This window comes from Coloeus monedula, assembly GCF_965178545.1.
Source record: "Coloeus monedula genome assembly, chromosome: 9".
Classification (NCBI taxonomy): domain Eukaryota; kingdom Metazoa; phylum Chordata; class Aves; order Passeriformes; family Corvidae; genus Coloeus; species Coloeus monedula.
Genome location: NC_138789.1, coordinates 26,786,822 through 26,802,378, shown reverse-complemented (window position 1 = coordinate 26,802,378; position 15,557 = coordinate 26,786,822). Strand labels below are relative to the sequence as shown.

Below are 15,557 nucleotides of genomic sequence, written 5' to 3'. Positions count from 1 at the left end.
AAATATATGTAGAATTTTCTCTTTCTGCCGCAGTGGGAAGATGCTGACTAGAATTGCAGAGCATGTGGTGCTGCACCACTGGCACAGAGGAATAGACCAATTAACTGCTTGAGTTCATGTCTTGCATCTTTTTCAAGCCCTAGATTAATGCAAGCAAAGCAAAGAGCATGGAGTGGTTGACATTTAATGAAATTAATGTTAGTATTTGAAGGAGTGCTTCATGATCATCTACTGTGGTGACAGATGTACTAACAAGCCATGAATAGATGGCATAGATAGAAACATTATTATTTAGATCATAGTACTCGAAAGGTGATACTTGTTTGTCTTGCCTGTCTGTAAATCATGCAGCATGCTTTCAGTTCCATGAAGGCAGCAGCTTTTTTTAGTAAAAGCCTTAGAAAATTATTTTGAAAAATATCATCCCTGTTTTTTGAGTGGCTGGAAAAAGACATAGAAGGGTGAACCTTTGTCAAATAATGGAGGGGTAAGAGTTCTAGTGAGAAGAAACACCCATCTATGATATATGTGGGATTCCATCATGAAGAAGCTATGTTGAATGTGAAACAAATCCTGTTAGTACAGGGCAGTCCTTATCTTCCTTGGTGGGGTTGGGTGCAATGGAGATCTTCTGCACTGTTTATATTCATGCCAAGTACTTTCTTCTTTTCTTGCAGCAAAGAAAACTTGTGCTGAGTCAGATTTCACTTGTGACAATGGGCACTGCATCCCAGCCAGGTGGAAATGTGATGGTGAAGAAGAATGTCCTGACGGGTCAGATGAATCAGAAGCAGCATGCAGTGAGTAGCACACTGTGGTGTTTCTCAGACACATTCTCTTATCAAAGCACAGAGAAACTGAAGCTGTTATTCCCAGCACTTGCAGGATGATCTGTCAATTTATGCTTCTGTTAGAACAAAAATTACAAACACAAAAGATTCAGGTCATTCAAATCACACGGTTTACAAACTTTCAAATGTACCAGTTTTCCAGACTACGATACAGGCAGTGCTGTCTAGTCTGAATTTCTGTCTGCAGGGGAATTGTAAACATCTTGAGCTGTTTGTCAGGCTCATGATCAGCAGCAGTGTGAGAAGTGTCATACTCACCTGGGATCAGGCTTTTTGGAAACTCAAGATCTGGTGTTTTGCATGGTAACATATTGGGATTTATCATCTCTGTAGACAGCACTTCTGTTATTACAGAGGAGCTTTGCAATGTTATAGCATTGCTCAATCTTCATTTTTTATTTTTCCTCTGAGAACAAATGAAAAAAGCAGCAAATGAAAGATGAGCAATGTAAAATAACTAAAGCAGAGAGTAAGCGTGACAGATGTTACTGCAGGTAACACCCTTTAAAAACCCAGTAAGTAAAAAGAACATTCTTGGGTTTCATGTAGTGTGTTTTATCACGTACTTTTGAGGAGGCCCATTTGTGCTCCATTGTTCTAGAACTGTGAAGGGTTGCCTGATGTTGAGTTGAAGGGAATCCCAGGGATATTTTAATGAAAATACTAATATGTAGACTTTTATTTGTGTGCTTACTTACATCTGCAGGTTTGTTCTTGCCAGAGCAAGAAACTAGTACAGGCCATTCTATTGAATTTCCAGGCATGTACTTCACAAATATTCCCATGAGTCAGAAGCAGTGTTGGAGGAAGTATTTTATCAGATCTCACCAGAATGGGCTACACAGAGGACTTCAAAATCAACCATACTTTTTATTTTTAATCCTAGTACCAGTTCTACTTTCTCCCTAATTAAGGGAGATGAATGCGCTTCTCTTGCATAAAATGAATTGAATCATTTTTGCAGCCGCATACAGGCTACAGAAAAAATTACCTCAATAAATACATTAACATTTGTGCACTGTATTTGTTGGTCTTTCACCCTGCATCCTCCTTAGTTAAAAGCTGTCTCATTAATGCTACTTCCACCACCTGATTGTCTGGAGGGGGGCTGAATAACTAAGCAGTTTCATTTGCTGCAGTCTCTGCCTGCAAATCTCACGTCAGAGGCCATAGCACAAGCTGTGGATAGGCCATGCAGCGCTGAGATCCCTGATGATTTCTGTTAATCATCTTCCATTCCTTTTCTACCCATTTCACCTTTCATTTTTTCCACCACTTATGTCATCCTCTGGGGAAATCAGCCTTAAATCTTAAATATCACAAAAGAAGCTTGACCTGAGCCTCAGATTGTTACCATACGGGACTGCTGTCCTCAGAGAAAAGTAATTTGTTCAGAGTTTTGTGATTTTTTTTTCTTCCTTTTTTAATCTTTTTTTTTCCCCCTACTTGAAACTTTCTAAGAGATCAAAGTCTGCCTTTCTCTGGTGGTTCTTCAGTTCAGAAAAATAGATGGCCCATGAAACATCTTCCTGCAACACAGGAAGAAGTTTGTTCCTGTTCTCTGGTCTCTGAGTAACAGATGAATCAGCAATTCCTAGTGAAAGTGGCAGCACCTGTATGGATCAATTCTTCATTTGTTTTTTTAGATACAAGTGCTTTGAGGCCAGCCCAAACACTATAGCATATAACTCTACCATACTTTACTGGTTTATATCTCTATCAGGCAGATTTACTGTGCTTTGCCTCAAAATAAGATATTTAGGTTTTCTTATGAGTTTTAGCCAAAACAGATCAATTTTTGTGTGGTGGATACATGGATCTGGGTCTTGACATTACAGGGTATTTGATAGAAGCCTATGTCTGACTTGTGGCTATCTCACAAGAGAAATCAGTGTTTCTGTCCATACCAGTTAAAAGCTTGCCTTTGAATCTTAAAAATATCTGCAGCTAGAATTTTGGAACTTGACTTTTCTAGGATTATTCCGATCTGAAGTTCACACTTAATCAAATGAAGATCAAGTAGTTTTAATCTTATGTCTGTTGATATATATAGGCTTTAATTTTCTTTAATTTGTAGGGACATTCTTTCCAGGTGTTTTGTATCCTTGTCAAAGTATTTGTCATCTCAAGGGCTGATCCAATCTGCTTTGTGAGGACACAGATTCAGCCTGGTAACATGTCACCCAGTGCTAGTCAGGGAATAACTTCACACACGTTTGCAGCTCTTCCTGCCACTGCTGGCCAAGAATGCAGTGAGCTACAAACCCAGCAGACTATTACAGAAACTATTAAAGAAACTATTAAAGACTATTAAAGAGTGTTGGGCTTTCCTTGTAATTTGGCCCATTACTGTAAAAGGCCTGACTCTTCATCTGTGTACATGTTATTTAAGATGAGGTTGTAATGACAGACAGAAAATGTAGTGATGGGCAAAATGTATAGATAGACATTCCTGTATGGTCCTTCCCTCCAGTTCCTTTTTCTTTCTCCCTGATGAAGTCAAGGCTGCACTCATTTTCCTGCTTAGAAATGCAGCACAACCTGTGGAGGGGCCTGCCCTGCAGAGCTTCCCTAGGGAAGGGGCAGGTTGGGAAGTAAGAGATTTCTCACCTCCGTTAAGATCAAACTGCTTTATAAAATCAATGGCTTTTAGACAGGCCACATAACTACCAGCCAGCACCTCTGCCAGGATCCGGGGTTATTCTTCAGTTAATGCAACACTGGGACATTGTCCATAGTCCATTCTAACCAGGGAATTTAAGAGCATTGACAATGCTGACTGTTGCATTTTAGGAGTACTTCCAGCTTAGAATGTGGTGAAAACAAGGCTGTTCCTCTCAGCATCTAGCCACCTGCTAAATGGCTTTTTATTTTCTGAATGCTTTTGTGGTGTGTTTTTAAATACAGTTTGTGCTCTCTTATTGGTAGTTAGGGATGTCGTGTCCCCATCTCTTATACTTGATTAAAGGTAACAGTTTGTGGGGTTTGGTTTTTTTGGTTTTAGTTTTTCTTTTTTTTTTTTTTTACAGAACCAAAATTGTACTTTACTTTTACTGTTTCCCTAATCATTGAAGTTGCTCAGCTTTGTACCTAACAATATCCTCTCCAGGGATCTTACACGTTTCCAGGTGTTCAGGACAGCATGACCTGTGTTGGATAGGTGAGATGGCATCACAGCTGGCCTGATTTCCGCTGGACCTGTGATGTCTGCACCTTTTCTGCTATTCATGCAATTATTATTTTTCTAACTGCTTTCTTCAAGCCACTGAATGTGTCTGGGAGTGGTGGCTGTAAGGGTATCTCCTGAGTCCCACTGAATCCTCAGCTGGTGAAAACTCTAGGACTTCTCCCTGTTGTGTGTTTTGGTGCTAGTTGAAGGTTGATTTGTTTCTAGCATGGACTGATTTTAGAGGAGATGGTTATCCAGGCTTTTGTTTTCAAATGTTTTGAAATGGGTCATTGTGAATAAGAAACTGCTTAAATTTCTTCATTTTTCTTCAAGACAGGTCTCTGGTACCTGCAGGAGATTTTTGGTAGCTTACAGTACTCTACATTGGAGAGCCCACCATATCCAGAGCCCTGGCCCTATTTTTCATTACTCTCACTCAAAGCAGCCCAGCATGGCTTGGTGATGCCCTGGGGCTGTGGTGCAGCCACTGCTGATATACACAGGCTCTGCTTATGTGTATGGAAAGATTCCTCACCTTTTCCTTACCCAGTTTGTTGCAGCTGAGAGAGGGGGAAGGGAAGTCATTTTTCTGACTGAGCTAACCGAGACCTCCAGCAAAATGAATGTTATCTACCTAATGCTGTTCCAGCACAGGTACTGAATCATTCTGCTTTTTATACAAAAAGGAAATTTTAAATTTCCCTCTGAAGGATTTAGATTATTTAATCAGTGACTTAAGCAAAAAAAAAAAATCTCTAGAGAAAAATAAAAACAAATGCTAACAATCAGTAACAGCACTGATGGGAACACAAATTAAAGGGATAGAGCAAGTGAAAATCTAAGCTGGCAAACTCTTGCCTTAGGACATTGTATATATAATGAGATTGAGGAATGCGAGCATAAACTCACCACTTACTTCTTTTTCAGATATGTGACATTCTCCTGGTTAAGAGCAGAAATTATTGTACAGAAAGGTACAGGGTGTTAGAGTGTAGGGTGTTAAGAAGAAGAAAAAGAGACTGGGAAACCTTAATTCATATTGCATTTAATAGGGGAATTATTTAGTAGGGCAGGTTTAATAAGCAGCAGTTCTGGAAATAGGTTTTAAAATAGAAGTGGAATATAAAATCAAACCCTGAATGTTGGTCGAAATACAGCACCAGTTCATGCAGTTCTTTCGTATTTTGAAATACATGTCATGAGTTGTTCAGGGAGATGTATCCAAACTTGACAGTTATATTTTTAAGGGGTATTTTCCATGGTCCCAGGCGCTCTGTGTGCTGCTGCTGTGTGTGCTGATCTCTTACAGTGCTGGTCAGTTCTGCCCTCATTTCCTATTAAGTTGCCCAGATGTAAAGTCCTGTTGTTGGTAGCATTGATGGTATCGTTCACCCCCAAATGCACAATCCTCTCCCAGCTCTCCGTTCAGCCCGAAGGATATTACGTCTCTATTATTCTTCTTTGATGCAGATCTCCTGCATGACTGAGTGGGTTTGGTGACATTACTGTGCTTTTGTGGAAAAGGACTTAATAAACTGTTCCCTGCCCTTGGAGAATTTTTCCTGGAGAAGGGTGGAGTGTCTCTTTGAGGGCATCACATACACTGGGCCATTGAATTCAAGTAGCAAAAGAAAAAACTAGGCCAGATCAGCCAGGCACAGCCACATACCCAGTTTGAGGACCTGGGGCAGTAACATAAAGCTTTTTTTTTTTTACTTTTTTTTCCCCCAAGGTTAAGAGCAGATCTGTGGGTATAAATGTGATAAGATGCTGGGGGGTTGCAAATGCAGTGGAACATGTAAATTAAGGACTATTCTGTTGGAATAATTTGTTAGAGATCATTCAGGGAATTGAATACGGTGGTGTTAATGCCAGATGTACAGGTGTGCATTTTAACAACACTCCCACTGCACTAACTGGCTACAGCCAGCATAAAATACAGCACTGTTGCCCTGTCACTGTCCCTGCTGGGCCTTTGGGAGCACTGCTGACTTGCAGCAGCTGAGGACCCCATCTGTAAAGCAAATATAGGACAAGGCACTGGGTGTGGAAACACTTCTAGAGCCACAGGATCCTCCCAGAGACAAGGCGCGAAAGTGGCAGTCTCATTTTCCAGGTGCCCAGACTGGTTTGTAGGGCTAGTGATGAAAGCTTTGATTTGTCAATGTGATCAAATTTATTGAGACAGAATAAAATGAAAACAGCCATGATCATCTCTCCATGAAGTCATGGAATAATTTAAGACAGAGGTTCATAATTTGTGACCTCTGGGGTCATCTAGTCCAATATCCTGCTTAAAGTGGACCCCTGTCCTTATGTTTGACCACCCTTATTAATGAAAAAATCCCTTCATCTTGACAGACTCCTTTGTTGCAGCACATGTCTGTCACCTCCCATTCTGTCACTCTGCACCTCTGAGAATAGTCTGGCTCCATCTTCACTATTCCCTCCCATTCTGTAGTTGAAGGCAGCAATGATGTCTTCCTTTAGCTTTCTCTTTAGTTGGCCAAACAAGTGCTGGTCCCTCAACCTCTCCTTGTTTGTAGTCTCTCATTTCAGATTATTTTGTCAGATAATTGGCAATGATGCGATTCTGTAATCAGGATACAGTTTTTGCTTTGTTCACTCACCTCTGTTAAAGCTTTATCACATCCAAAATATAACTTAAACATTAATTCATTTCACTGGTTTTAGGATGCCACTTGGCTTCCAGGTCTGCTTTGCAGAGGGTTCCACGCTCCTGAGAATTCCTTTTCCATGGGAATGTTTAACAGTAGAGATGAACAAGACTTTTTGAGGTCAGTCAGCAGACCAGTAGTTGCCTGGGCATAGTGGCTTACAGTCCCTTTTATTCGAAGTGTATATGATTCTTCTAATTCTCACAAATGTGCCTTTACCCCTGACTGAACCATCCCATCTCAGCCCAGTGCTTCCCAAGTGCCTCCAGATCCATAACCACTGCACCTGCCTGGAATGCCTCCAGGTGTGTCCTGACTGAGCAACCCCAAGTCAACGTCAATATCCCAAAGGACACAAAACTGCGGGGACTAACATGAGAAGTCTTTGACAAAGTAAGGAATCAAATCCAGTTTTTCTGGCATCCTGTTCCTTTTCTTGAAGTGTGAAATTGTTCTTCTTACATCAAAGGAAATTCAGCGAACTCAAAGCCGAGCAGTTTATCCCCAGTAGTGGGATAACTTTGTCTGTGGCTCGTGGGCAGTGAATTACATCTCCTTTTTGATGATTACATGGCTGTGGTGATCTCAGCATTTTACTTACCTAAAGATGTAAATGAATTTAGGATTTGTAATGATTGTGCTCCAATTCTAACAGTGCTGAAAAGTTTTAAGTAATACCTATACAAAATGTGTTTTTCCTTTAAGGGAATGTGTTTAGAGCTTAAGTCTCAGCAGTGACCTTTGCAGAGGGCTGACCGAGTTCTGTAGGAAAACCAATCGAAAAAACCTTCTAGGTCTGTTCTGATGTTTGTACTGTTCCATTCTTGAGCAGTGTTATCTTGTGGGGGAGTCACTTTTTCATGTAGCATTGTCTGCTTGGACATTTGCAGTGTTTCCATCCCCCAGATTAATTTTGAGCTTTCGCTTGTTGATGGCTACAAAGTTTAAACACCAGCATTTAAACATTTTCCCTATTGGTGTAACGTGTTCGTGCAGTTCATAGACAGGAGTGGTCATAAAAGAGTTGGATACTGCCTTTTTATGGCTACAATTAATCTTGCAGTTATTTCAATAGGAGAGAATAACAGGAAAATGAAAGCTCAGTGTGAGAAGCTCTTGTATGTGTAATTATTTAACAGGCTATAAATATTGAACTACTAAAAACTTTAAAGGTTTTCAGAAATCTCAAGTAGCTTTTCATTGCTTAGTGCTTTTTTTTCCCCATTTTCTTGCTACTTGCTTTCTGAAATTCAGATTACCTGATTTTTAGATTTATATTTTTGTTTGTTTATTGAGGGAAGGATCCAGGAATCACAGTTGTTTAACTATGATGGCTGATGTGGAAAGGAAATAATTTCTGGGAATCAAAGGCAAAACATAATTTGAAAATTGAAATGTTTTAACTGGATGAAGTAGTATGGCAGTACAAGAGCACAGACAGCAAACCTTTTCTCCTTTTTTAAATGGGTGAATTATGGTGTGAGGAAAATAAGTGAATATCAAATGTCTTTATCTTAACGTTATTGACATTAAAATGCCTTCTGCATTTTAGTATTATCATGAATTGTATGTTGAAGTTGTGTTTCCTTGTTCTACCACATTTTCTTTTATGGGTGTTTTTCCTCTCTTTCCTACATTCCTACAGTTGTAGGATCCTGTTTTCATTCAGGACAAACTCCCACTGAAATCTTTTGTGGTTTTAATAAGGGTCTCATGACATTCCATCCTGCTTCCTTTAGGATTAGGATCATGATTAAGACTGGTTTAATATGCAGTCTCTGAATGCTTTGGTAGATGATTTCTGTAATTTAAGCCTTGCACTGGAGATTTTTAATGCCTACAATGCTTTCAGTGAGATTGTGCTCTGGGGTGAGGGTCACAGCCAGCACTGCCTGCTTGTGTGAGGATGGTGTGGATCCTCCCTGTGCCTTTGTGGGGTGCAGTGAGAGCCTTAACCAAGGCTTGGTTTTAGCAGTAACTACAGCCTCCTTTCTAGGGACACTATATTCATGACTGTATTTGAAGTGACCCTTTTTGACTTATGTTCTGACATACTAAAGCACATTACAAATCCTTTGCATTAAAATGCAGAGAACTGAGTAGCTTCGTTAGAGCACACGTTGGGCTCATGCCAATTATTGCACCCTTTTTCTGGCCTATGCTGCAAGGTCATCGTCTTACCCTGTCACTGGAGCTCTGTAACTTGTGTGAGAATGTGAATTCTCTGTTACGGCAGAGGCTGCAAACACTTGTCTCTTTTTTTTTTTTCCTGTACAGGGATTATTAACAAAGGTAGTGTGTTTGACAATCAGTGATTTCATTTCTAGCCACTGTGTGTGCTTTCATGTGTGTAAAATGATACATGTGTATTGAGAAATGCACATATACACACACAGAAAAGAACAAGAGGTCATTCAAGTATTTCACCAGGTATATCAGCCCTGTGTGGATTGTGACTGAGAAATAGCAATTAACATACTGAATTCCACTGGAATTTATGTTGCTGCTTCACAATTCCTGCCTCTAGACATGTTGCAAGTGTCAAACTTGGAGCTGAGTTGTGAGAACCAGCAGGGATATTTGTAATGAAGTCAAGGTGTAGGTGGTAAGGGAAAGTCTTTTCTTTCCAGCCACAGGTCTACACACCAGTGTTCTTGTGCAACAGCCTGAACACACTCAATTAAAATTGCTATCTAAGCTGCCTGTTTTATCCTCTAAAAAAGAAAACAGGTGGGGGTTTCTTTGTATGTATATATAAAAGATGGAATGGTCGTTCTGAGATAAGAAACACAATTATTTAATAGTAGCAGAGCCTTTTCAGACTTACTTTCTTTTGCACATAAGAGGATGAGGACATACTAGAATTTATTAAATCTAGATTGGTCTACTGAATCCTTTTTTTTGCTCTGAAGTCTTCATGTGCTGTAGGTTCCATTGAGCAGCATTTCACTTCTCAACACCTTTAACACCTCAGAGTTGTCACTTTAGTATGGAAAAAAAAAAATCTCTCTTTGGTACGAGCCTGGATCTTGGTGCAGTGATCTCCTCACTGTGGCCATGCAGGTGCTGCCAGAAATGGTGTGGGATGGCCTCCCTGCAGCTGCTGTGGCTGCTGGAGGTGGCCTGACGTGGGCTGGGACACTGCACTCCATTTTTCCTTTACGACAGGAAGTTTTGGGAAGTCCTGAATGCTGTTTATTATAGTCAGTCCTTTGGCAGAACAGAGAGGAGACACTGTCCTGGCAGAAACAAGGTGAAATACCAATGTTGCACCGTACTCAGGCAAGCTTTTTATTTTACTTTTAAAAGTACAGACATCAGGAAGCAGGAAAAAGTGTTTTACAGTTAATTCTGGCAGTGTCCTGGAAACTTGTATGATTTTTCTTTCTGTGATTTTATCACTCATCTTGGCAGGTTTCATTATGTTTGCTCATTGAAGGACCTTTTGTGCCTTTATTTTCCCTTGTGACAAGGAGCACTTTTGCGACCATAATCTCTTTTACAAATGGGTCTCGTCTCAATGCTGCTCAGCTCCTTTATCCTTTGTACAGTTTTGTCCCCCTAGCGTTTTGTGGGGCTTTTTCCTCCCTGTTTTGATTAGAATTGGAATAATCTCTGTGAACAAGAGAAAGAAAGTGAGCCTGGGAGGAAGGAAAATGAAAGAGCAGCTGCTGATACGGAGGCTCGGAGACCCCCTCAGGGGCATGCTGGACTCACAGCCACAGCCAAGAGCCTCGAGAAGGGGCTGTGTGTTCGTGGCTGTGTGGAACCAGCTGCTCCTGATGGAGCCTGGCGGGTGGTCTGTGAGCATTCCCTCTTCCCAGTGCCAGGGTTAGCCAGGGAATGAAAGGGAAGGAGCCACAGGAACCCCCGGTCTCATTTGTACTTGAGTATCTCCAGGAGTGGAGCTGCCTCCACAGGGCCTGATCTCCCCTGAAGTGTTTATTGGTGCTTGTGTGCCTGTCCCGGGCTGGCATGGACAGCAGAGCACCCGCTGTGCTGACAAAAAACCAGGGAAAAGGTGGTGACTATTCCATTAATAGCCTGGCATGCTTGGTAATTCCAATTCTGGACTCTTCCCTATGACTCTGAAACCTTTGACCTTGTTTTAATGATATTCCAGCTTTTCAGAGGAGGAACTGAAAAGCTGTTCTGCTTATCAGGTACCTGTAAGTACAACTACTGCTGTTTAATTTTAAAAAATATTTGATTGCTGGCATGCTTCAGGGACAGGTTGCTTCAGCTGAAAATGACTGGGAAGAAATCAAGATAACAAGCTATTGGTAAGATTTTTCTAATCTCTTGATTTCCCAGAGTGCACCAAGCTTTTGTATAGTGTATGCAAAATGAAAAAATCCACCCTGTAATAGTAGATTTAATTAAGTGAATCTGTGAGGAAAAATTAAAGTGGGCTTTGGAAGAGGTAAGTCAAATACCTCAACTATTGTATCTCTAGTCAGATACAATGTTTTGGTTTTTACAAAGGAAAAGGACGTCCAAGCTTCTGGTAGGGCTTTTGATTATTTTAATCAATGGTTTCTTTCCAGCTTGCACAATATGTTTACTTCTAAGAAACAGCAATGCTGTGGAAGATCACAATAGAACAATCTATGTTTTTTCTCATAATTAAAGTTCTATTCTGTTTCCATAATTACCTGTTATCTGATGTGAAACCTGGAGAAATGGTTCCTGATTCGTTATATTCAAGCCAGACAGTGAACTAAACGGCTTTTAAGGGATCAAAGAAACACTGTCACCCTTAAAATCACATTTTTAAGTTCTTTTTTGCACATAACTTCTCTACTACAAGCCCATTGTAAATTGTTCTTCTGTCCAATAACCACCAAGCACTTAAACCACCAATTTTAATCATGATTTGTAATTTCAGCACCAAGAGGTGCTTCAGAAAAGCAGATCCAACACGGGTCCTGTAATAGCAGTCCTAGTTTCCTTTGTAATTAAGTAATTGTGTTTGCAGTGTAATTAAGTAATTGTGTTTGCAGCAGGGCATTGCTGAAGCCAGTGGGGTTCTGCCCAGGCTGTGCAGCTGCCTTCTGGCGCAGAGCTTATGGCTGTGCTGAGGTTACAGGGGGCTGGCAGAGGGATTTGGTATCGGAACAGTCTTGAGAGAAGCAAGAAGCCCAATGAAACTGAGGAGTAGCAGGAGGAGTGGAACAGAGATTACAGTAAGGTCAGAGGGGTCCCTCATCTGATGCCAGGCGTGGCTTCAGTGTTACCCTTCATACACAGAGATGATTGTATTAACATAGTTAAGGTTCGTTTGGCAAAGGCAGCCTCTGAAGGTGGGTTTGAAGGAAAAGCATGACCAAGAAATATGGGAGGATGCCCTGTGCAAAGGGCAGGGTGAGCAGCACTTGGGGTAGTCAGCAGCACTTCAGGTACGAGGGCGAGGGGAAGGGGTAGGAGAAGTAGAAGTCTGGTGCCAGTGGTGCAGCACACCTGGTTCTGCCCTCCATGCTGAGGCAGTGGTAGAAAATTAAGATATCAGTGTGTGGTTCTCAGGGGACTTGCAGGACATTTTGCCATAAAGTCCTGGAGCTGCAGGTCTGGCAGTCAAGAACCCTGGGTTTGTTTTGGCTCTGCTGCTGCCTTGTTACGGGGCCATGGGTGACTGAAGTTAAAAATGTCACCATCTGCAAAAGAAGAGGTGTCATTTTGTCAAGACTGCTCACATAGGTGCTGCTTTGTCCTAACTGGGTGATTGGAGTATGTCTGATTATATTCCTCTTTGATAGATTCCAGCTAATAATAGGGCTATAAACTGTGATTGGATTTTTCCATTGGATTAAAAGCTCTTAACTGTGGTACTCTTGTTCTAATTTCTTGCCAGGTTTTTATATTAACTGAGTAAAAATTGAACACATGGGACATTTTAAGTTAACTGTTTCTCTTTCACAATCCCTTACTTAAATTTTTCATCCACAACTCTTTAGTAAGATATTTTCTTAAGTCGCTGTTTTCCAAGAAGTGAAGGTAAGGAGTAAAGCCTAGATGTTCACAAGTACACCAGGAAATATCTGTAGGATCCAGACTGAGACTTCTGAAAGATATTGTCGGTGTTTAAATGCACCCCTTTGGATGCTTCAATGTAGGCAGCAGCTTCTAAGCTGAATGCTCTAAATTAATGGATTCTAGGAAGCAATTCCTTTTGCACACTTTCCTTCTGTAGTGGTAGCTGGAAGGGGGGCATCTGGCCATGCCTGTGCTTTGATAACGTGTACATGCATCAGTATCAGATTGTGAAATATCAGATTTCACTCAGTGAAAGCAGTGAGGTGCACAGGCTCTGAGAAAAACTGAGCTTAAGCAACCTCTTCAAAACCATCCGTGTGAAAGTTAAAAAAAAAAAAAAAAGTGGGAGTTTTTAATCTGTGTAGCCTTTAGGCACAGATCATTCTCCCATATGTACTCTCAGATTTTGCCTCTTGCTATTCTACTGCCTGCTGTAGCTGGATTTTATTGTCCTGAAATTTAAAGGTCACTGTTGTTACTTCCAGCTGCTGTTGGACTGGGAGCATGGATTTTTGGGTTGTCGAGAAGTCAGCCCATCATTGCAGAATGATGTTGTCTCAGTACCAGTCATGCTCCATTGCTTAGTGTGTCTTGAGCCATTCCTTGTTATGTTTTGTGAGCTGGTAATCTTGATTGAGAAGGTTTAAAGAGAAGTATTTAAGCAGAAGTGTGTATCAGAATTTTGGAGAAAATGGAGAATTTTCATTGTTCTTCTTTTTCCTTCCTTTCATTGTTACACTGTGCTGGTGTAAACATTATACCTTGTTTTATTTGAAATGAGGAATTGTCCTTTGAAATGGTATTTGGAATGAAAACCAGAAGAAGTAACAGATCTAAACTGCTGGTGGCCTCAGATCGGTGGTGGCCTGAATTCTGAGCACAGTTTGAGTCCTAATGCACAAGATTTTCTGTTTATTTAATAGCAGCCGTTGCATTGTGCTTGTGCATAACAACTCTATCCACCCCCCGGAGTTCTGTATTACAGTTTCTTTCCACAAACTACTGAGCAAGGAATTTCCATGTATTTCTGTTTTCTTTATGAGATTGGAGCCCATGATATTCTCAGCATATGGTATGAAATATTTATTATTGTTTTTAAAGGTTGGTTTTAGGAGACAGTCTGTGATGTGACTGCATTTAGTAACATAAATGAGAGTCCTTTTCTTTTTGCATATATTTAAGAAGCTATGAGGAGTTAGTCATGGTGAGTTCTAAAATACCAGGGAGACGACCACTGTGAAAGCATTTCAAAGGGAAGAAGCTTGAAGCTATAGAATGATGTTTAGAAAGGGCCAATTTAAACTAAATAAAAATGTAATCCCTGCTATACATAATAAATGAAGAAGAAATCTCTAAAATTGTGTAAAATAATTAAAAGAAAAACATGTCTGGGATTCAGGTTCCTGCAAAAAGTGTATTCAATGACTATGTAAAATCAGGGAGGAACTTAAGAACTGTGGGGTCAATTCTTTATTTTATATAGCCTAACAACAATTTTGCATATTCTTCTCCTTCACTTGGATTTTTTTCATTCATCCTATGGTTCTGGTTTGGAAAAAGCTGTGTTTTTTTCCAGAGTGTAAAGCAGCTGCCACTGGAAGCTGTTGTGTAGCGTATGTTCCTGAAGGAGTGAATGTGTCCCTATCTGCTCATCAAATATTTTGAGAACAAGGGCTGATGTTTCTGGCTTTCAAGACACATTTTCTCTCCTCCTAAGCCAAATGAAAAATTTTCATAGTTCAAACCCACACATGTGCTGACTTACTTCCTCTGTACTGTAATTACTTAACCACTTTGCCAAACTCTAGAGATCTTCAGAGATCAAAACTGGCTGGATGGAGAGAGTGGAGAGGTTTGAGAGGGGGAGGAGGAACAGTAGCCTCAAGAGGGGTGGTTCAATGCATGGTTATGGCAGCCATGGATGACACATGCCAGTGCACACAACAATGGATGCACAAATCTGTCTTCAAAGAAACAATTACTACATGTGGAGCTCCAGCACATTGTGTAGAGTGCAGTGGTTGTCAGCTAAAACCAGTTTATGATCTGGAGAGACTGACTTGGTCAGCTGAGAGACTGGGCTGACCAAGTCATGTTGTTCTATTGATTGGAAGTCAGCAAGAGCACATCATGTCCTCTTCTGGAACAGGCTCACAGAATCTGTGTTTGCTTTTCTGTATAACCTGAGTCATTGAGAGCGGGCACTATTTCAAAGATATGCTGGAATCTGGATGCCAGGGTGGCTGGTAGGCTGGTTTTAGTATTTTGTGTGGCCTCACAGTGTTATCTTTGTTGAAAATGCTAAAGTAATCAATACATTTGAACACTGTTACAAGCACACTTCTGCAGGCAGTCAGTCGGGATATTGGTGCTATTTCAAACATCAGGAAAGGAGTATTTTATTTTGATGATTTTACATGGCTACTCTAGTTTTTGTTTGTGGTTTTTGTTGGGTTTGATTTTTTTTAACCTAACAGAAAGAAGCACTCCTTAGGTATGCAGACATTTTTCATACTTCTGGTTGCTTTTTAGGGAGAATGCAAGAGAATATTTCCTTCACATTCTGAAGGTTATATTGGTTCAGCTCAGCCTTTGTATTAATTCCAGCCTGGGATCATGAGAAATGTGTGTTGCTCCAGGACTGAACTGTAATTGTGACATGGATCAAAATCTCTGCCAGGCTGTTCTTTCCCTCTCCTAAAGCAGATTAGCAGCCTGGCATCTGTTTTCTTTGGGGAAGATGGCAGAGATGCCCAGAGAGCAGAGGAGCTGCCTCACAGCTGCCTTTTGTGCCTTCGGTGGAAGTGCCTGTGGTTGCCAGTTGTG

General features: G+C 40.8%; 1 protein-coding gene across 2 annotated transcripts in view; it reads left to right on the top strand.

The window, feature by feature from the left end:
• Positions 1–10,721: 10,721 nt before the first annotated feature.
• LRP8 (LDL receptor related protein 8) overlaps positions 10,722–15,557 on the top strand; it is a 58,201-nt gene continuing 53,365 nt past the window's right edge. The window contains exon 1 of one of the 2 annotated variants that reach the window (XM_082287068.1): positions 10,722–10,861. In XM_082287068.1, coding sequence (XP_082143194.1) covers positions 10,810–10,861 — 52 coding nt within the window. In that variant the 5' untranslated portion in view covers positions 10,722–10,809. Of the gene's footprint in view, positions 10,868–15,557 lie in introns of both variants that reach the window. The other variant, XM_082287067.1, reaches the window with a different exon arrangement.